Genomic DNA, 22,956 nt, shown 5'->3' on the forward strand with positions numbered 1-22,956 from the left:
CTCCGGAGACATTTTAAAATTATTCTGTGTTATTCTTTCACAGGATGTGGGCTTCGCTGGCTTGGCCGGCATTTGTTACCCATCCCTAATTGCCCTTGAGAAGGTGGTGGTGAGCTGCCTTCTTTAACAGCTGCAGTCCATGTGGTGTAACTCTTGTAGAGTCAAAACAATTAACTAAATTTCCATGTGGTGTAGGTACACCCACAGTGCTGTGAAGCTTAAGCAGGGAGTTCCGGGATTATTACCCAGCGACAGTGAAAGAATGGTGATAGATGGGTTGCCAATCAAGCAGGCTGCTTTGACAACATTATGTAGACCATTACTCTCAGTGTTGTGCCAAGGGACTGCTGCACTGTCAAGAGCAGATGAGTGGTTAAATGGAGGCCTCATCTTCACTCCCAGGTGCATGTTGAAGGTTCCAGGGCACTATTTGAAGGGGAACAGGGGAGCTCCAGTGTCATCCCTTAACCAACACTTAAATACAGATTATCTGGTTATTATTTCATTGCTGTATGTGAGACCTTGCTAACATCGTAACATTATAACAGTGACTACACTTCAGAAGCAGTTATTTGGCTGTAAACTGCTTGGGGTCATGCTGAGACTGTGTAAAGCTGTATAGTAATGCAAAAACAAAAATACCTGGAAAAACTCAGCAGGTCTGGCAGCATCTGCGGAGAGGAACACAGTTAACGTTTCGAGTCCGAATGACCCTTCAACAGAACTAAGTAAAAATAGAAGAGAGGTGAAATATAAGCTGGTTTAAGGGCGGTGGGGGTGGGTTGGGGGGGGGGTGGTGGTGGGACAAGTAGAGCTGGATAAAGGGCCAGCGATAGGTGGAGACAACCAAAAGATGTCACAGACAAAAGGTCAAAGAGGTGTTGAAGGTGGTGATATTATCTAAGGAATGTGCTAATTAAGGGTAGAAAGCAGGACAAGTAAGGTAGAGATGGCCCTAGTGGGGGTGGGGTGGGGTGAAGGAATCAAAAAAGGCTAAAAGGTAGAGATAAAACAATGGATGGAGATAAATTTAAAAATAATGGAAATAGGTGGGAAAAGAAAAATCTATATAAATTATTGGGAAAAAAGTGGGGGTGGGGGGGGGATCGGAAAGGGGGTGGGGATGGAGGAGAGAGTTCATGATCTAAAATTGTTGAACTCAACATTCAGTCTGGAAGGCTGTAAAGTGCCTAGTCGGAAGATGAGGTGCTGTTCCTCCAGTTTGCGTTAAGCTTCACTGGAACAATGCAGCAGGCCAAGGATGGACATGTGGGCATGAGAGCAGGGTGGAGTGTTGAAATGGCAAGCGACAGGGAGGTCTGGGTAATGCTTGCGGACAGACCAAAGGTGTTCTGCAAAGCGGTCGCCCAGTCTGTGTTTGGTCTCTCCAATGTAGAGGAAACCGTATTGGGAGCAGCGAATGCAGTAGACTAAATTGAGGGAAGTGCAAGTGAAATGCTGCTTCACTTGAAAGGAGTGTTTGGGCCCTTGGATGGTGATGAAAGGGGAAGTAAAGGGGCAGGTGTTTCGCCTTCTGCGGTTGCATGGGAAGGTGCCGTGGGAGGGGGTTGAGGTGTAGGGGGTGATGGAGGAGTGGACCAGGGTGTCCCGGAGGGAACGATCCCTGCGGAATGCCACCGGTGGGGTGAAGGGAAGATGTGATTGGTGGTGGCATCATGCTGGAGTTGGCGGAAATGGCGGAGGATGATCCTTTGAATGCGGAGGCTGGTGGGGTGAAAAGTGAGGACAAGGGGGACCCTATCATGTTTCTGGGAGGGAGAGGAAGGTGTGAGGGCAGATACACGGGAGATGGGCTGGACACAGTTGAGGGCCCTGTCAACCACCGTGGGTGGAAAACCTGTATGGTAATGCAAGTCTTCCTTTCAGTCTTGATAGGGTAAATCAGTGCTTATGGAAAGTATATTGGTTTATAGTACAAATTGGGCTAATCAAGAGATTGAACAAAGCATAAAGGCAAAAAAAGGTGGCACAGCTAGTTGCTGTACCTACAGAATCATTATGTTGCAACAGCCATTGACTTGCAGACAGAATCTGGCACAAGAGAATTCACTAGTGGGCATTAATATTGAACAGGAAGTATCCTAATGAGAGGGGACTCATTTTGGGAGCTTGCTGTGCACAAATTGGCTGCTGTATTTCCTACATTACAACAGTGACTACACTTCAAAAAGTACTTCATTGGCTTTAAGGTACCTTAGGTGGTCCTGAGGTCAAGAAAGGTGCTATGGAAATGCAAATTCATTGTTTCCTAACCCCGATAAAACGTCACAAAGTCCCATTTTGATGACTTCATGAACAGGAACTCTAAAGTCACCTACACACTGGTGAAAGGCAGCAATCGAACCAGGAAATCCTCCCACCCACCCTCCCCACATCCGTAAATCAGTCACTAGAGTTTGAACAGAGGGTTTTAACAAAAGACTGATGGGACACCCCTATGATACCCTCCTTGATACAATTTCATTCTCCTGATTTTAACTCTGAAATAAGCTAAACCCCAAACAAGTTGCACTTATATAGCACCTTTAATGAAGTAAATGACACAAGATGCTTCGCAGGACCATTTCCAGGTAACGTTTTAAACCAAGCTGCAGGAGGCAATATGAGGACAGGTCACCAAAAGCTTTACGGCATCTTGGAGGAGGAACGAGCAGCAAGAGGTTTAGTGAGGGAATTCCCGAGCTTAGGGTCCAGGCAGCTGAAGATACAGCCCCTAACAATGGAGTGATTAAAAAAATCAGGGAATGTGCAAGAGGAAATGAAGGGGAACAATCCATAAGCATGTCAGAATCAGATGCCACATTGAAAAAACACAATTACTCATTAATAATTACTTATTAGAAAGAAATTTATTTGCGGAACATTTATACAGACATTATTAAAATGTTCTTACTAATTAAGGTTGAGCTCCAAACAATTCAAATTCATACAAAGCAGCCCTGGCAAAAAAACATTAAATTTTTTTTTAACATATTGCCAGCAAAGCTAGTCCAGCATGGACTTAACAGGCCAAATGGCTTCCTTCAGTGTTGTAACCATTCTAAACATGTATTGATTAATTCCTGGGTAGCAACAGGAAAGTACAGGCAATTCACGTCACCCTAGTTACACAGGCTTTCCATTTTCCCTTGCCCAGGTTTTCCATGCTTCTCGTTTCTAGAACTTACTGAAGGGCCGACTCATGCTGGGGGCTGGCTTCCACAGGCACAGGGAGACCTTTACTAAAGTGACCATTCTTCAGAAGCTTAAGAACCGGAGGAGGCCATTCAGCTCCTCAGGCCTGTTCCGCCATTCAATTAGGCCATGGCTGATTTATATTTCAACTCCATTTACCCGCAATTGATCCATATGCTCCTGGATACCCTGAACCAACAAGCAGCTAACTTACAAGAGTCTAAATGGCCAAATGTTGGCAGGCCATTCAACTACAGGAAGCCTCACAGCCAATCATCACTCACCAACAAGTATAGTGTTAATTTTCCTTTTCAGCACCGGTTATGGAGTGGGAAAACTTGCCGGTTTCTTTCCCATCCCTCTCCCTTTCCCCAGACCAACGACAGAGGTTATTTGCAGTGCCCACAACACTATCTCGGCTACACCTGGTTGACCCAAGACACGCCAGGAGGTTGAACACGAGATCTTCTGAATCTCGTTTTCACACCATGTGGTACTGTCTAAGTCAGTGAGCTACTTGGAGATTTTTTTTATAAAGGTGGATTTCTCCACTTGAGAACTAATTGCTTTGCATCATTCCCACTTCATGCAGGGCCAGTCAAATGATGTGTGCAATAGAACAGGATGATTTGGTGATTGAGATCTCTGTCTCCTGTAAAACATTCAGAATAAGACTGGCTAACAAAAGTAGAAAATGCACGCCACAGAGGATCAGGAGAAGACTCAGCAACCCCTGTAGCCTCACAGCTTAAAGTCTAAGACTTCATAAAAACAATACAAATCATTTTTTAAAAAAATTCACAATTTCACATTTAACAAAATAAATGCATTAAATGCACAAGGCATTATATATAAAATATATATATTTATCTGCTTACGCTAAAATCAAGTATACAGAACACACCATGGTGCAGAATTCAAAGCCCTACAAAATAAAACTTATATTGTATTTACTGATGCTTCTTGCCTTAGGCCAGCTTTGAAACCTGTGTGCCAATTCATTCTGCAATATGATCCACCAGCACAAACTACAGCCTGTCCTCACTCAATGTTGGCACACTCAGTTTCCAGTGGGGAGACCCGGACAGTGACCAAGAATTAGACAATTCCTCCACCCTTCCCCAGCCCAAGGGAGCAGGGGGTCAGTTGTAGTCCCCCCAGAAGCACCTTTAGTTGATAGCAGCTAAATTGGCACAGACCAATGGCTTTGCCAGGTTATTGCCAAGAGGAGACAATGTTTCTGCAGGTCCTTCAATAGCACTTTGGAGATATACTTCTGAACGCCCACAGCAAGTCCCAGACTTACACTGCGCTGTGGGTAGGATAAAGGATGTAGCATAAAATGGACAGGAGATATTTCTGGACACATCATTTCCCTTGTGCCCTGATACATGACTCTTTGCAACCCGTTGATGGGGGACAGGGTGAATCTCAGCTTGCTTCAAAGTGCTTTACAAGTGAAAAAAAAGAGTTCTGCACCCAGCAGCACAAATGACCAAAGAGATCCCTCAGATATTGAGGTCTTAGCTACGATCAGGGCAATGGGAAGGAGCAGCTGGTATGGGCCAATCGGGGTAAGGAGTGGTCTTTGGAGTGAAGGCTGGTACTTGCCAGCTATGGTTAAGGGGTTCGTTTTGGAGATGCGGGTGGGGGAAAAGGCCTTGCTAGTTGGTGGTTATTCATACGTGCAAACAATGGGCACAGGAATCAGAAAGCAAGGATTCCAAAGAATTTTGTGACGTCGGAACATCTGGGATACAAGACTACACATTTTCAATGGGTACACATGATGACATAGTCCAGTCATTGCTTCTCCTCACTCAGTGACAAACCCCTCTTTCTTCCCAAAGATTACAAGTCCTGAGTTAAGCACCTTGTCCTTTTCAAATCTTAACTTTCAAGTTCACCTAACTTTGATTCAGTGGCAGTAATCGCCCAGCGGACACATATGGGATCTTTCTGTGCACCCATTCTTAGTGGCTGTCACAATTCTGGAATCCACGCAACCATTAAAATATGACTGCTGGGTCTAAAACAACTTTAAAAATGTTTTAAAAACTTTTGCAATAAGGCACATTTTCAAAATATCCAAGAAATTATATTGTTCTTAATAAAGGTTGATGCTACTTAAAAATACAATTGGTAAACCCTGATGTGTGGTGAGTGGAGTTTGGAAGGAACAGGCGACTTTGGACTCATGGTTCCCAAAGCTCTCCACCACTGGGGGTTTTTCTCACCTCATGTCTGGGTCTGTTGTAGACTCATTGATAGAGATTGATCACTGGGATTAGTCAATAACTCCACTATCATTGCATCCTGTGACTATCAGGCTGGTAGAAAGTGAATTAAATAGATTCTGATATTCTTCATCCAATAACTCCAACAATCTTGAGCCAATCATTTCCAGGTTTAAGCCAACTTCAGAGCAAGTGAAGAGTCCAAGGCAGGAGATTGTGGACTTGCTCCCTTAACTTAGGTAATAAATTAGAAGTCAATTACCAGATAACACATCAAAGCACACTGAACAAGCTAAAGGTGTCATTGCTGAGGACACACCAAACCTTCACTCACCTCAGCATTAAGCAAATACTGGAATACAGCAAACTACTTCAACAAAAGTTGGGTGAATGAAGATGTTAGAAGATGGCAGGTGTGACCCTCACTATCCCAACCCTGACATGCAGGAGTCCTAAATGTAGATAGTCATAAGTCTCCACCCTTCACTATGGGTCAAATTCAAGGATTAAGGTTCCTTTGGCCTTTAATGGGTTTGTCTAACTTTATTTGGTACCAGCTCACTAATATCAGTCTGTTATGTCCAGGAGGTTTTTTTAGTTGACAGTCTTGGTAGTGTAAAGCAGATTATAATGCACTATGGCTTGGTGGCCTGTACAGAATTCAGGACATAGTACCAATGGCACATGTGCAGAACTCACTAACACCTGGTAACCATAGTGATCAGATCAAATCACTGGCAATAACTGTAGAAAAGCCAAGAATTAGTCCTGCTCGGGAAGACTTCAACATCGACATTTGTACTGTATTAAAATTGGAACAATCAGAATATTGCTGTGTGAAAGGAGGTATTAGCTGATCATTCAGTTCTCAGGAAAGGCCAGCGATCTCTACCAAGCACATCCTGCAGCAAGTTTAGATAATCAGCCTGGGAGAATTACTCATCCCAATTGTTCCAACTCTCTTTCTGAGGATTAAGTCGTGAAATTCCACGTAAAAGAGGGAACTGTACAAGTAAACATACATATGTCAGTAGTTTGGGTAGCAGTGTCCCAATGTGGGATCAACAGCTCGTCCAAATGGACAGGAAATGAGAGGTCAACCTCCATGACTGCTTCCCCATTGGGAATACAACATAGTCCTGTCAAGCACGCATCAAATCTTTCACACTTATACACAAGAAGGAAAAGATTGTGGAAACAATGGAGGAATAAGAACCATTTGAAATCAACACGTCCCATTATCAACAGTGGAACATCCCAGCTTTGGAATAGATGTTTACCTGTGATGTCACTTCTCCACCCTGTACTGTGGCAGTACTAAACTAAATAACGTCTCCTCACATCTCTCTTCCTTTCTCCATACTTATACAGTAACAGATGAATAAATAGATGCAGAGTGGTGATGCGGTCTAAGTACCCAGTTTTCAGAACCTTACAGGTTTGATTTACTCACCACTATCCACACAAGTTATGGACCATCAGCGCTTATTAATCAAACCCAAATATATACGCTGCTACGTGCTGGTTAAAGGCCCAAATTGAAAACCCACACCTTTAAATTCTGACAATTAATGCTCCCTCATTAAATCCATTGATGAGAAAGTGAGGTAGATTTCCATGCTTCACGTTTTGACAAGTATATTTTTCTCTCTCTGTTCGACACCTCTGATCCTCTCATGTTATAGCCCTAATCTCAGCTACTTCTCCTTGCGTCATCTGTTCCGTAGAGGCAGAAAGCTTCCTCGCTTTAAAAAAAAATATCGCTGAGAAAAGGCTGTTGAAGTTTTTCGTCTTGCACTCATCAGGACAGATTCGCAAGAATACCAAATCTCAAAGGGAACAAAGCAATACTCAAGTTCTGTACTAGCAAATGTCTATTTTAAAAAATACTTAAGATAGGCACTTGAGGTGCCGTAAACGACAGGGCTACGGACCAAGAGCTGGAAAGCAGGATTAGGCTGGATAGCTCCTTCTCGGCCAGCACAGCCACGATGGGCTGAATAGCCTCCTTCTGTGCTGCCAAATTTCTATTCCTATGATCAACCTGTGATATCATTATTCGAAAACGGCTGAGCATTGCCTTGGCAACCTTTAAGGGACAGATTTAGGGTATTCTAAACTAATAAGTTTTACAATCAGAAATTAGAAGGTTATATATTATTGGGACAACTTGCTGCAAGGCAGCTTTGGACTTTTTGAGAGGTAGCAAAGGGAAAATTGCTTTTTTTGAAAAGGAGTGTTAAATTATGCACCTGCAGATGGCAAAGACTGCATCAGTGCTTCACTTGTATAAAGTACAACTGTTGTCACAGTTAACACGAGTAAACATGAAAATAGATGGATTTTACCAAATATCTCTTTAGGTAATGTCACAGATAAAAAGAATGGGAGTCCTTCATTTGTTCCTTGAAAGCATATTCAAGAGGCTTTTAGCAGCTTTAACTTTTCAGTTGTTCGATGGCTGCTGCCCCATTGAACAGTTTCTAGATTTAAAAAGTAGTTCCTACTTCTTCCTTCTCGGCAAAAGCCAAATCGAAAAACCAATTCTCCCCTCCTTGAAGCTCTGGGGTTTTATTTTAATCCTATTTGTTTGGCAGACGTCAGTCAATTTGATGTTCAGACTCATCGTTCAGAGGTAGCACCATCGTCTGTAAGAGGACAAGAAACAGGAGATTCAATGAATTCTGTCAAACTGTTAGGAACTACAGATAATTTCAAGTAAGTTATTTTTGTATTTGTGGATGTTAGGAACAAGATATACCTTTAAGTTTAATTTATATTCTTTTTTATTTGTGCGGTAAGAAAGGTGAAGCCTGGGTTTATTTTCAGTTTAGAAGTTTTGTGAGATGAAGCCAGCAAGCCTGTGGGTCTGTTTGTTTACATGCATTTTTAATAAGGTTTTACGGTGCTTTAAGTGAAGAGATGGGTTACCATGGGATTAGTAGTTTAGGGAAGTTAAAACAAACAAAAACAAAGTAGAAAAAAACTGTGCTGTTGTTTAGCAACAGGGGCTCAGAGTGAGACCCACAGAGATATAGGGGGTATCCATAGAAAAAGAGTTTTTTAGTTTCAGTTGTTATGTGTATATCACAGAGTGAAGGCAGAAAAGGTCTAAGACTCTCTCTAGCTTGAAATGGTGCTAGGCTGTTAAGAAACTCATATGTCTTGCTCTAAAGTTAAAAGTAATAGTGAATTTAGAGTGAGTTTTTTGGATATCTAAGGGAGATACCAATTGTGCAAGGACTTCTAGTGAATGTTCAGAAGTCTACTGGGAAAGAAACCTCTTTGCAACTGAAGCAGCTCTAGTCTTGGTGTGGAAAAAGTGGTACCTCTTCACTGCAGTGTTGGTTCTATAAGGGTAATGTTGGGATAAAAGGGATAGCGTGAGTTTGAATCATTTTTTTCCTGGTGTCTGTGTTTGCGGAGCAGGCTCGAAGGGCCGAATGGCCTACTCCTGCACCTATGTATGTATGTAAATCTTTCCAACCTTTTTGTTGTCCAGTGTAATATAGTTAATGTTTCTTGTTTAATCAATGCTTTATATTTTTGTTAAAAAGTTAACAGCAGACTCCCGTGAATCTGTTTCAGTAAGGACCCCCCACGGTTTAAAGAAAAATTCAATCTAGAAAGGCAGGTTCCATTCTGCGATCTGATTTGTCCAGTAATAACATTAGCTGGGATCATAACAAAACCCATTTCACTGATGTTTAAGCACACACAGCTTCCCATCTTCAAGCAAACAAGATCCAACGTATATGAGGAGTGCTTAGTGTAAATTTAGCTCGGACACCAGTTTAACTTCGGTGGTAGCACTCTTACCTCCGAGTTAGTCCATGTGGGCTTGATCACATGATCGAGATGGGCATGTCAATGCTGTACTGAGAGAGTGCTGCATTGTCAGGTGGCATCTTTTAGGTGAGGCCCCATTGGACTATGGAGGTGGGCGAAAAACTCCATTGGTGCTATTTGGAGGGCAGTTCTCCTGGTGGTCCTAGACAACTTTTCTCCCTCCCTTACCCACCCACCCTCACCAAAAGCAGACAAAGTAACGGGGCATTGATTAAATCTGCTGCTTATGGGAACTTGCAGTGTTCAAATGGGCTGCCACGGTTGCCTGAGAGTGACTGAAATCCATTTGTTGTAAAGTGCTTTGGGGTGTCCAAAGGGCCTGATGAATCAATTTGTAAACGCCATGTTCTTTCTTTCTCTTTCTTTGCTTCATGAATGGGGAAGGGAATCAACAGCAACAGCAACTTGTATTTAAAATATCCCAAGGCATTTCACAGGAGCTTTATCAGACCAGGATTGACATCAAACCACATAGAGATGTTTTGGACAGGTGACTAAAAGTTTGGCCAAAGAAGCAAGTTTTTAAGGATCGCCTTTGAGGAGAAGAGAGAGGTGGAGACGAGGAGATGTCTAGGGAGGGAATTTCAATGCTTAGGGCCCAGAGAGCTGAATGCACCTCTGACCATGGCAGAGCAATGAAAATTGTAGATGCTCAAGAGGCCAAATTGGGAGGAGCGCAGAGATCTGAGAGAATTGTGAGGCTGGGAAAGAGGATGGGCGAGGCCATGGAGAGATCTGAAAACAAGGGTGAGAATTTTAAAATCGAAGAAAAGAAAAAGGGATCAGCCCTCCCTCCAGGGAGGTTAGTTTGGAATCCATAGAGAGGACAAATTCTGACAGCTCCTGACTTGGAAATATATCTCCGTTCCTTCACTGTCAGTGGGTCAAAATCCTAGAACTCCCTGCCTAACAGCACTGTGGGTGTACCTACACCACATGGACTGCAGTAGTTCTTGAAGGAGACTCAACAGTACCCTCTCATGGGCAATTAGGGATGGGTGACAAATGCTGGCCTAGCTAGCGATGCCCGCATTCCTTGAAAAAAATGTTGCATGAGCTTAATTAGGGACTAGAAAACTTACTTTTGCCCCTGGACTAGTAGATCCATCCAGACAGAGTTGAGCAATTTTCTTCACTTGCTGTGGTATTGAGACCGACAGACCAGGAAGATCCCACACTCTTTGAGCTTGGCTAATTAATCATTAATTGGGCTCGTGGTATCAAACTACAATTGCCTTGTGTCAGGAGGATGTGTTAAAAATTTGGCTTACAATCACTACGCAGTGAATCGGGAAAACCAGCAGACATTGAGTGAGGACGAGGTAGAGCTGACTGTGATGTCTTCCTCAGTCAGATAGCCAGCCAATACTCTGCAGGTAGTGGAGCTCAAGGCACCAGAGAGTGCAGGTGCCGGTAGGAGTGATGGTCTCCAGGAAAGGAGGGAGGTGCTTGCTTTCACTTCCATGTCGGTTGGAGGGATCACAGTACCTCGGTTTTTCTGAAGCCAACATTACCTTGGGAGATCAAAAGTTCCTTCTTTTAATGCCAGTGATGTTCACTCACCCATCCGCCGTTCTCCTGCAGCCAGGGAACAAACATGTCCATGTACTGCATGGTGTAGCCCATCAGTTGCTGCACTGGGTGGCTGCTGATCCCAGCCACTCTCCGTGTTAGCTCCATGGTCAGTGCGATCTTTGTGAGCTCAGGGCTGGCGGTGGGGCCCTTGTGTTGCTCCTCAGCATTGGCTGTAAAGACTTCCACCAGGTGTGAAAAGCTGCGGTAGGACATCCTGCTCATGGTACGCTGGAGCAGAGGGTCTTCCTTTATCTACAAGAGAGTAAGTTTAACATGAAGCACATATTAACTTAAAATACTATATACACGTGTATGAAAAAAGTCTTACATCTCTACTCACTTAGATCTTAAAAGCCATACTTTCCATCACTGGTTATTATTTTCAATGGCTTATGAGTTACATCGTTAAGGTTTAATGGAAATTACACTGTTAAACAGGTGATGGGTATTTGCACACCTATAAATGGGGATAGCTGGGACACTGTGGGGGAGGGAGTGGCATGGACAATGAGCTAAGTGAATAAACTCTCTCCAGCGAAGATAGCTGCCGTGTCTTCGTTTTAACTTCACCAACCAGCGTGGATCCAGCTAACGTTTCTCTGTATCAAATTTTCTCTTTTATAATGCCTACATTTAATGTAAACTAAATGGCTCAAAGGGGTCAGAGAAACAGACCTGGAGGCGTCCGTATAAAAGACGGCAGGATATGTTGAGAAGGCTGTTAGAAATAACATATTGGAGCTGTGCTCTTTTCATTTGAGGCATAGAGTTACAAAAATCAAGGCAGCTATGCTAAACCTTTATCAATCACTGGTTAGGCCTCAGCTAGTGCATTGTATCCACTCCTGGACAACACACTTTAGGAAGGATGTCAAGGCCTTGGAGAGACCAGGATGGAGGTTTTACTAGAATGGTTCCGGGGAACCATTATATGGAGAGATTGGAGAATCTGGGATTGTTCTCTTTAGAGCGGGGTAGGTTTGATAGAGAAGTTCAAAATTATAAGGGGTTTTTAATAAACTAAATAAGGGGGAACTGTTTCCACTGGCAGGAGGGTTGGTAATCAGGTGATGCTGGTTCAAGGTAATTGGCTAAAGAACCAGAGGGGGAGATGAGAAGAATTTTTTTTCTTTTGCACAATGAGATGTTATGATCTGGAAGGCGCTGCCTGAAATGACAGCAGAAGCAGATTCAATAGCAATTTTCAAAAGGGAATTGGATAAATACTTGGAAGGAAAACACTTGCAAGGCTATGGGGAAACAGCAGGGGAGAGGGATTAATTCGATAGCTCTATCATAGAGCTGGCACAGGCATGATGGGCCAAATGGCCTGTTTCTGTTCTGTATGATTCTATTTATAATGAGAGCTTCCTATGTAAATATGTCACTTTGTATTAAATCCTCCTGCCATTGGTGGCGCTGTATATATCACCTCAGTTCTCCACCTCCCAGCTCCCTTAGCCTATAATGCAATGAAACATTTAGACTCTAACGAGCTGCTTACTTCTCTACTTCCTGGTTTGCTGTAAGGTTAGATATTTATAATTAAATAGCAAATCCAAGACTGTACGACTTTAAAACAGAGAAGTGAATTATTATAAAAACAAAAAGCTAAAAGCTACTGCGGATGCTGGAAATCCAAAACAAAAACAGAATTACCTGGAAAAACTCAGCAAGTCTGGCAGCATCGGCGGAGAAGAAATCAGTTAACGTTTCGAGCCTTCATGGCCCTTCGGCAGAACTGCAGCATAGTTTCAACAAGGGAGAAATATAAATTGGTTTAAGGTGGGTGGGGGGGGGTGGAAGAGACACATTGAGGGTGTGGTGTGATGATTGTGGAGATGAGCAGATAATCAAAAGATGTCACAGACAAAAGGGTCAAAGAGGTGTTGAAGGTGGTGGTCTTTGTCTGAGAAAAGTGCTAATTAAGAATGGAAGACAGGATATTCAAAGTACAGCTCTAGTGGGGGTGGGGTGGAAAAACTAAAGGTTTTAGTTTTAGATTTAAAAATAATGGAAATAGGTGGGGAAAGAAGAATCTATATAAATTATTGAAAAAAAAAAAGCGGAGGGGGGGGGGGGGAAAGAAACGGGGTGGGGATGGGGGGAGGGGGAGTTTAAGATCTAAAGTTGTTGAATTCAATATTCAGCCCAGAGGGCTGTAAAGTGCCTAGTCGGAAGATGAGGTGCTGTTCCTCCAGTTTGCGTTGGGCTTCACTGGAACAATGCAGCAAGCCAAGGACAGACATGTTGGCAAGAGAACAGGGTGGAGTGTTAAAATGGCAAGCGACAGGGAGGTTTGGGTCTTTCTTGCGGACAGACCGCAGGTGTTCCGCAAAACGGTCGCCCAGTTTGCGTTTGGTCTCTCCAATGTAGAGGAGACCGCATTGGGAGCAATGAATGCAGTAGACTAAGTTAGGGGAAATGCAAGTGAAATGCTGCTTCACTTGAAAGGAGTGTTTGGGCCCTTGGACGGTGAGGAGAGAGGAAGTGAAGGGGCAGGTGTTGCATCTTCTGCGTGGGCGATGCAACACCTGCCCCTTCACTTCCTCTCTCCTCACCGTCCAAGGGCCCAAACACTCCTTTCAAGTGAAGCAGCATTTCACTTGCATTTCCCCTAACTTAGTCTACTGCATTCATTGCTCCCAATGCGGTCTCCTCTACATTGGAGAGACCAAACGCAAACTGGGCGACCGTTTTGCGGAACACCTGCGGTCTGTCCGCAAGAAAGACCCAAACCTCCCTGTCGCTTGCCATTTTAACACTCCACCCTGTTCTCTTGCCAACATGTCTGTCCTTGGCTTGCTGCATTGTTCCAGTGAAGCCCAACGCAAACTGGAGGAACAGCACCTCATCTTCCGACTAGGCACTTTACAGCCCTCTGGGCTGAATATTGAATTCAACAACTTTAGATCTTAAACTCCCCCTCCCCCCATCCCCACCCCGTTTCTTTCCCCCCCCCCCCTGCTTTTTTTTTCAATAATTTGTATAGATTCTTCTTTCCCCACCTATTTCCATTATTTTTAAATCTAAAACTAAAACCTTTAGTCTTTCCACCCCACCCCCACTAGAGCTGTACTTTGAATATCCTGTCTTCCATTCTTAATTAGCACTTTTCTCAGACAAAGACCACCACCTTCAACACCTCTTTGACCCTTTTGTCTGTGACATCTTTTGATTATCTGCTCATCTCCACAATCATCACACCACACCCTCAATGTGTCTCTTCCCCCCCCCCCCACCCACCTTAAACCAATTTATATTTCTCCCTTGTTGAAACTATGCTGCAGTTCTGCCGAAGGGCCATGAAGGCTCGAAACGTTAACTGATTTCTTCTCCGCCGATGCTGCCAGACTTGCTGAGTTTTTCCAGGTAATTCTGTTTTTGAAGTGAATTATTAGCTCATCCTGAAGAATAATTAACCCCTTCCACCCTGACCTCACTTCACCTGAAAACTGCATCTGATCCTAAAGATCCTGTTGAATGGCAGAGCAGATGCGAGGGGTCGCATGATTGCTTTTGTTCTAACTCTCCCAGCATAATGCTGTGGCGGGTTGATCAGCAAGCATAGACATTCACAAAGACAGCAACCAGGGTGAATGGGAACTACCCAAATTAGGAACACAGGAACGAGAGGCGGCCATTCAGTCCCTCTATCCTGGACCAGAATTCAATTAGAGAATGGCTGATCCGCATCTCAACCCCATCTACCTGCTTTCATTCCCTATCCCTTCATGCCCATGCCCAACAAAAATTTATCAACCTGACCCCCCAGCCTCAACAGCTTTTTGAGGGAAGAGTTTTCCGGATTTCCACTCCCCTTTGTGTGGAAAAGTGCTTCCTGACATCAGCCCTGGACTCACCCACCAGAGAAAATAGTTTCGCTCTATCTACCCTATCAACTCCTTTTAATCATCGTAGAAACATCTCAATTAGATCATCCCTTAACCTTCTAATTTCAAGGGAATACAACCCTAGACTATGCAACCTGTCCTCATAATACAAGCTAACCTGCCATTGGGAATCATTCTCTTGGCTCCATTTAGGAATGATCTCGGGAGCGCAGTTCACTCCTTGAAATCTTGCCCCAAAAGGGCCACAGCCTCAGGAACGATGGGGAAGGATGAGAATTTTACCTATCGTGTTTCTGAGAGTTGAGAAAGGAATGGAATTGTGTGTATATCGAATTGAACTGTCCACAGACCCAATCTCAATCTTAAGGCTCCTTTGTGGCAAGTTCCCCACCAGCAAGGTCGAAACTCTCTCACAGAGATAGATCACTCTCAGAAGATCTAGAGGAGAGATGAAAGGTTTTCACTCAAGAGTTGTCAGGATCTGGAACACATTACCTGAAAAGGTGGTGGAAGTTGATTCTATATAAAATTTTCAAAGAGAGTTGGGGACAAATATTTGGGGGTGAGGAATTTATAGGATTACGGTCAAAAAGCTGGGATGCAGGCGTAAACACAATTGCTTTTTCAACGAGACAGTATAGGCCTGATGGGCTGAATGGTCTCTTCTTGTGCTGTAAGTTTCTATGAGACCCCGAATGTTTGAACATTGAAAGCAGCCCCAAAGCCTTTGGAAGCTGGAAAAGGCCACTCTCAGGCTCTGTTGGATTAGAGTTTTGGATAACATTCAACACAAGACTTTCGGCCACTGCACCTCCCCTCAGGCTGCCTCAACTGCCTCTCACCTTCTCGTTAATTCCATCTCCTTGTCGTTGTAGCAAGAACACAATTTTCTCAATCATCTTCTCCTTGTCAGTCATCGCATTCTGTGCGATATTATTATTCACTAGAGAAATTGAATGAGAGTAGACATCAGATGGGAGAATCTGTACCGACACATCCTGGGTGAATTTGCAGTCACTCCTATTCATACCATCCAGTGCTCCGTGCCCACATTATCCTATTAGGTGGGATATCCAACTCTCAACCTTCTCCACAGACTCAAGAATGGAGGAAAAGTTAGGTGGGAGGCAAGGGGTCATTTGCTCTCCAGAAGAAGTTCTCTTTTTGGAGAATGTTACATCGGAACACTCAATCTAGTTCATTTGCTCCTCCAAACATCCACACCTCCTTGGGACCCTGCCCCTCAGGTTCCAGACCTCCCTCTCCTCGGGTCTCAAAGCCCCTCATCCCTCCCTCGGGTTCCAGAGCCCCAACCCCCTCCCTGGGCCCCAGACAACACTTACCTCTTTCTGGTGCATCAACTTCAATGCTTGGGGACAATCGGTCAATACCAGTCTGAGCACAGTACTGCTGTGCTAATTTATCCAGCTTCATCGCCACCTTTGAGTAGAATTCTACATTTTCATTTTTGCCTGGAAACAATGAAAAAAAAAAAATCCACTGAAATCTTGAGTTGGATGGTAACGACAAAATGGCTGACAGAGTGACACAAGGCTGACAGAGTGACACAAGGCTGACAGAGTGACACAAGGCTGCAAAACACACACAAGAGGCTTGGACACAGCCACAGTGTCAGCCCTGGCTCAGTGTGCCGCGCTCACGTATCTGAGTCGGAAGGTTCTGGGTTCAAATCCCACTCCAGATACTTGAGTGCAAAATCCAGGTTGACACTCGAGCGCAGAATTGAGGGAGTGCTACACCGCTGCAGGTGCTGAGTTTTGGATGAGACTTCAACTGATGCCCTGCTTGCCCCTCACTATTTTGAAGAAGGGCAGGAAAGTTTGCCCTAGTGTCTTGGCCAATATTTATCCCTCAATCAACATTATTGAAAGACAGACTATTTGTGGGAGCTTGCTGTGCACAAATTGGTTGCCACATTTCTTACAATACTGACTACACTTCAAATGTACTTCATTAGTTAATCTAATTGAATGGCAGAATTGACTAGGAGGCTGAATTACCTTCTGTTCCTATATGGCCCAGTATAACACTGGCCTGTGTGGTTAGTCAATTGTAACAGAAACCGGAATGAAACCTATTTACTTTATCATTCTTATTGCAGCCTAGCACTGGATTGATTGTTCCAACAAGACATACCCTGGAATGTTTGGATGCATTACAAACATTTACAGCATAGAAACAGGCCATTCGGCCTAACAGATCCATGCCAGTTTATGCTCCATATGAGTCTCTGCCCAACCGCTTCATCTAACTCAATCAACATATCCTTCAATTCCTTCCTCCTTCATGTATTTATCCAACTTCCCCTTAAATGTGTCAATGTTATTCACCTCAACCACTCCCTGTGGTAGTGAGTTCCACATTCTCACCACCCTCTGGATAAAGGAGTTTCCCTTGAATCCCCTATTGGATTCTTTAGTGACTGTCTTATATTTATGCTCTTGTTTTGGTCTCACACACAAATGGAAACATCTTCTCTACCCCTACCTTATCAAACCCTTTTATAATCTTAATTATATCACAGAATCACACAGTACAGAAGAGGCCCTTCGGCCCATCGAGTCTGCACTGACACGTGAGAAACACCTGACCTACCTACCCGATCCCATTTACCAGCACTTGGCCCATAACCTTCAATGTTATGACATACCAAGTGCTCATCCAGGTACTTTTTAAAGGATGTGAGGCAACCCGCCTCCACCACCCTCCCAGGCAGCGCATTCCAGACCGTCACCACCCTCTGGGTAAAAATGTTTTTCCTCATATCCCCACATCCTGCCCCTCACCTTGAACTTATGTCCCTTTGTGACTGAACCTTCAACTAAGGGGAACAGCTGTTCCCTATCCACCCTGTCCATGCCCCTCATAATCTTGTACACCTCAATCAGGTCGCCCCCTCAGTCTTCTCTGCTCCAATGAAAACAACCCAAGTCTATACAACCTCTCTTCATAACTTAAATGCTTCATCCCAGGCAACATCCTGGTGAATCTCCTCTGCACCCCCTCCAGTGCAATCACATCCTTCCTATAATGTGGTGACCAGAACTGCACACAGTACTCCAGCTGTGGCCTTACCAAGGTTCTATACAACTCCAACATGACCTCTCTACTTTTGTAATCTATGCCTCAATTGATAAAGGCAAGTGTCCCATATGCCTTTTTCACCACCCCACTAACATGCCCCTCTGCCTTCAGAGATCTATGGACTCACACGCCAAGGTCCCTTTGTTCTTCAGAACTTCCTAGTGTCATGTCGTTCATTGAATACTTCCTAGTCAAATTATTCCTTCCAAAGTGTATCACCTCACACTTTTCAGGGTTAAATTCCATCTGCCACTTATCTGCCCATTTGACCATCCCGTCTATATCTTCCTGTAGCCCAAGACACTCAACCTCACTGTTAACCTTCCGGCCAATCTTTGTGTCATCCGCAAACTTACTAATCCTACCCACCACATAGTCATCTATGTTGTTTATATAAATGACAAATAATAGGGGACCGAGCACAGATCCCTGTGGTACGCCAAAGGACACTGGCTTCCAGTCACTAAAGCATTCTTCTGTCATCACCCTCTGTTTCCTACAACTAAGCCAATTTTGAATCCACCTTATCAAATTACCCTGTATCCCATGTGCATTTGCCTTCTTTATAAGTCTCCCATGTGGGGCCTTGTCAAAGGCTTTGCTGAAATCCATATAAACTACTTCAGCTGCACTACCCTCATCTACATACCTGGTCACCTCCTCAAAAAATTCAATCAAATTTGTTAGGCATGACCTCCCTCTGACAAAGCCATGATGACTATCCCTGATCAAACCTTGCCTCTCCAAGTGGAGATAGATTCTCTCCTTCAGAATTTTCTCCAATAGTTTCCCTACCACTGACGTGAGACTCACTGGCCTGTAGTTCCTTGGTTTATCTCTACAACCCTTCTTAAATAGCGGAACCACATTAGCTGTTCTCCAGTTCTCTGGCACCTCCCCCGTGGCTAGAGAGGAATTAAAAATTTGGGTCAGAGCCGCTGTGATCTCCTCCCTTGCCTCCCTCAGAAGTCTGGGACACAAATCATCTAGACCTGGAGATTTGACCACTTTTAAGCCTGCCAACACCTCCAATATCTTGTCACTCCCTATATCAATTTGCTTAAGAACCTCGCAGTCTATCTCCCCGACTTTGATACCTTCATCCTCATTCTCTTGGGTGAAGACTGATGTGAAGTATTCATTCAACACTCTAGCGATGTCCTCTGGCTCCACCCATAGATTTCCCCCTTGGTCCCTTATGGGCCCTACTCTTTCCCTGGTTATCCTCTTCCCATTGATATACTTATAGAATATCTTGGGATTTTCCATACTTTTACCAGCCAGAGCTTTCTCATATCCCCTTTTTGCTCTCCTAATTGCTTTCTTAAGTTCCACCCTGCGCTTTCTGTACTCCGCTAATTTGCTTCCCTTGTACCTGCTAAAAGCCTCTCTTTTCCTTCTCATCGTAACCTGAATATCTCTGGCCATCCATGGTTCTCTGGGCACCCCCTCAGCCTTCAATTTTTAGAGAAAGTAGCCCCAGCCTGATTAATCTGTACTAGTAACTCTTACAGCTTCTCCAGTATCTCTATAATCCTTCTTATAATATGGAGATCAGAACTGTGCACAGTACGCCAAGTGTGGTCTAACCAAGTTTCAATACAAATTTAACATAACTGCCATGCTTTTCAATTCTATCCCTTTTGAAGAAAGGGTCTCATTTCTAAAGAACCCAATCAGCTTCCAAACAGGGTTCCGTTGGTTCTTGAAGGACAAATTGCTCACCTATGTCTATGTTGTTCAATTGGTCAGTCATTAGAGGCAGCGTGTTGGGCCGTGGTGAGGAAGGCTCAGGCTCCTGACCTTTCTCCAAGAAAGAATCTTCAGTTTTCCCTTGTTTCCTAAACAGATTAAAGAACTTCTGACTGCCACTCTTCTTGGAGCTTTGCTTGCTGCTCTCCTCTCCAGTGCCTTCATTTGCATGGAAGGTGACGGAATCTATTGAACCAACCGTGCAGGCTATTAAAGGGTTTGTGCTTTTCTGCCTTTTCAAGGAGTTGCTCTTTGAATCAACTTTACTGCCATACTTCCCAGGTCCATGATCATCGAGTAGATCTAAAGAATCCTTGGACTTTTTGTCAGAGTCATCGTTGCTCTTTTTCTTCCTTTGCCTTTTTATTAGTTTCTTGATAGACGTTCTGAAGCCATGTTTTTTCTCTTCTGCCTGGGCGATTTCCTCATCTGTTGAATCCCATTCGATGTTGTCCTCAGTTCCTTCCGTTCGCTTCAGGCTCCTCTTTTTCTCCTCCATTTCTCGTTCCAAAGTCCCTTTTTGATTCGACTTATGCCGAACGTGCGATTTCACAGCAACGTTAGGATCCTGGCCATCGGGGGTCCTTTTAAAAAGATAGTATTAAATGGACACTGTAGCAAAATACCAGTTAAAACATTACACCACACTAATGGTCAAGGGAGGTAGACATCAGCAGATTGGTAGCTCCCTGTAAATCTCTGCCTCTGAGAAAAGGCAGGGTGAGAAAAATCAGTAAGAAATGACTCGGAGCAGCAAAAGGTGGAAGGTGGAGTTTGCAAACAGCAAAACTTCCAATTAGACATTAAACAATCTGCCTCCCAATTGGGTAGAAAAGACTCACAGACCTCTTTTGTGTACCCTGCCCAAAGAAGGTATTGGCAGCCATGGACTTCCATTGGATTGGTCCATGATTATGCTTGGCAAAATACTGCTGTAGTTTGCCGTTGCCTTCTGCAATATGGCTGACCAGCAAACTCTCCCACTCTCACTGCCTGCCATCAGGCATATTGGAAGGATTTACAGGCTGATAATCAACCTGTTTGGCCATGTTATGAATGCACCTTCCGTGGCCATCAAGTCCTGGTGTGGGACTTGAACCCGCAGCTTCTGGCCCAGAGGTAGGGACGCTATCCACTGCACCACAAGACCTCATAGCGTTATTGCAGGAAATCAGGGGAGTTCTCCCATGAGTCCTGGTCAATATCACTAACCAACCTCAACCAACATCACTAAAACAGAACACCTGGTCATTACCACATTGCCGTTTGTGGGATCTTGCTGTGCGCAGTTTGGCTGCAGCATTACCTTCAATACAACAGTGACTACACTTCAAAAGTGTATCACTGGTTGTAAAATGCTTTGGGACTTCCTGAGGTCAGGAAAGATCTATATAATTGAAATTCCGTTTGCTCTTTCAAAAGGTGTGTTAGCCTTCGAAAGCACTGGGATAAGGGGGAGATGGTGGAGGTAGTGCATGGGTGCAGGGCTGCTGGGAAGGGAATATCACAGACTACAACCATTGGCCAGAAGTAGTAGGAACAAGGAGGGAGGAGTTAATGGGATCTAAGATGAGTAGGTAGGGGTTAGGATGTAGCATTATTTGCAGGGTAATACAATCATAGAAAGTTTATGGCACAGAAAGAGGTCACTTGGCCCATTGTGTCTGCGCCAGCCGAAAATCGAGCCACCCAGTCTAATCCCCACTCTCCAGCATTTGGTCTGTAGTCCTGCAGGTTACGGCACTTGAGGTCCATATCCAGACACCTTTTAAATGAGCTGAGGGTTTCTGCCTCCACTACCCTTTCAGACAGTGAGTTCCAGACCCCCACAACCCAGAAGGGTGAAAAGACATTTCTTCATCTCCCCTTCCAATCTTTCTACCAATAACTTTAAATCTATGACCCCCTAGTCACTGACCTCTCTATCCAGGCCCCTCGCAATTTTGTACATCTCAATCAAATCTCCCCTCAGCCTCCTCTGTTCCAGCCCAGCCTATCCAATCTTCCCTCATAGCCTCAATTTTCCAGTCCTGGTAATGTTCTTGTGGATCTCCTTTGCACCTTCTCTAGTGCAATTCCATCCTTTCTGTAATGAGGTGACCAGAACTGCACACGGTACTCAAGTTGTGGCCTAACTAATGTTTTATATAATTCCAGCATAACCTCCATGCTCTTATATTCTATATCTCGGCTAATAAAGGAAAGGATTCCATAAGCCTTCCTAACCATCTTACCAACCTTCCTGCTACCTTCAGGGATCTGTGGACATTCACTCCAAGGTCACTCACTTCCTCTACACCTCTCAGTAACCTTCCGTTAATTGTGTATTCCTTTGCCTTGTTTGACCTCCCCAAATGCATCACCTCAGGTTGAATTTTCTTTTGCCACTTTTCTGCCCACCTGACCAGTCCATTGATATCTTCCTGCAGTCTATAGCAATCCTCCTCACTATCAACCACGTGGCAAATTTGTGTCGTCTGCAAACTTCTTGATCACGCCCAAATCATTAATACGTACCACAAAAAGCAGGGGACCTAGTCCTGAGCCCTTCCGAACTCCACTGGAAATAGCCTTCCAGTCGCAAAAACACCCGTCAACAATTACCCTTTGTTTCCTGCCACTGATCCAATTCCGTATCCAGCTTGCTACATTCCTCTGGATCCCATGGACTCTTATTCTTTTAACCAGAATGCCATGTGGGACGTTGTCAAACGCCTTGCTAAAATCCATGTAGACCACATCAACAACACTACCCTCATCAATCCTCCTTATTACTTCCTCAGAAAATTCAATCAAGTTAGTCAGACATGATCTTCCCTTAACAAATCCATGCTGACTATCCTTGATTAACCCGTACCTTTCTAAGTGACAGTTTATTCTGTTTCTCAGAACTGATTCCAATCATTTGCCCACTACTGAGGTCAGACTGACCGGCCTGTAATTATACAATCTATCCCTTGCTCCCTTTTTAAACAAAGGTACAATGTTAGCAGACCTCCAATCCTCCGGGACTACACCTGTATCCAGTGAGGGTTGGAAAATGATGGTCAGATCTTCTGCTATCTCCTCCCTGGCTTCTTTAAACAGCCTTGGGGTACATTTAATCTGGTCCTGGATTTATCCACTTAATCCATTTATCCCATTAATACTTCCCTTCTCCCTATGTTTATCGCATTCCTTAACTACAATATCTGCATCGTCCCCCTCATTTGTGAAGACAGATTCAAAATGTTCATTAAGAACCATAACAACATCTTCTGCCTCTACACTTAGGTTATCTTTTTGGGTCTTTTATGGGCCCTACTCTTTCCTTAGTTATTCTCTTACTCTTAATGTATTGATAAAACACCCTTGGGTTCACCTTGATTTTGCTTGCCGATTTTCTTTCA

General features: G+C 44.0%; 1 protein-coding gene across 1 annotated transcript in view; it reads right to left on the bottom strand.

Moving 5' to 3' along the window:
* Positions 1-4,235: 4,235 nt before the first annotated feature.
* bcl2l12 (BCL2 like 12) overlaps positions 4,236-22,956 on the bottom strand; it is a 28,053-nt gene continuing 9,332 nt past the window's right edge. The window contains exons 3-7 of the mRNA XM_078531783.1: positions 19,541-20,151; positions 16,054-16,182; positions 15,553-15,653; positions 10,845-11,108; positions 4,236-8,080 (exon numbers count right to left, since the gene is read on the bottom strand). Coding sequence (XP_078387909.1) covers positions 8,033-8,080; positions 10,845-11,108; positions 15,553-15,653; positions 16,054-16,182; positions 19,541-20,151 — 1,153 coding nt within the window. The 3' untranslated portion in view covers positions 4,236-8,032. The remainder of the gene's footprint in view (positions 8,081-10,844; positions 11,109-15,552; positions 15,654-16,053; positions 16,183-19,540; positions 20,152-22,956) is intronic.

This window comes from Cetorhinus maximus, chromosome 29, assembly GCF_964194155.1.
Source record: "Cetorhinus maximus chromosome 29, sCetMax3.hap1.1, whole genome shotgun sequence".
NCBI classification, from domain to species: Eukaryota; Metazoa; Chordata; class Chondrichthyes; order Lamniformes; family Cetorhinidae; genus Cetorhinus; species Cetorhinus maximus.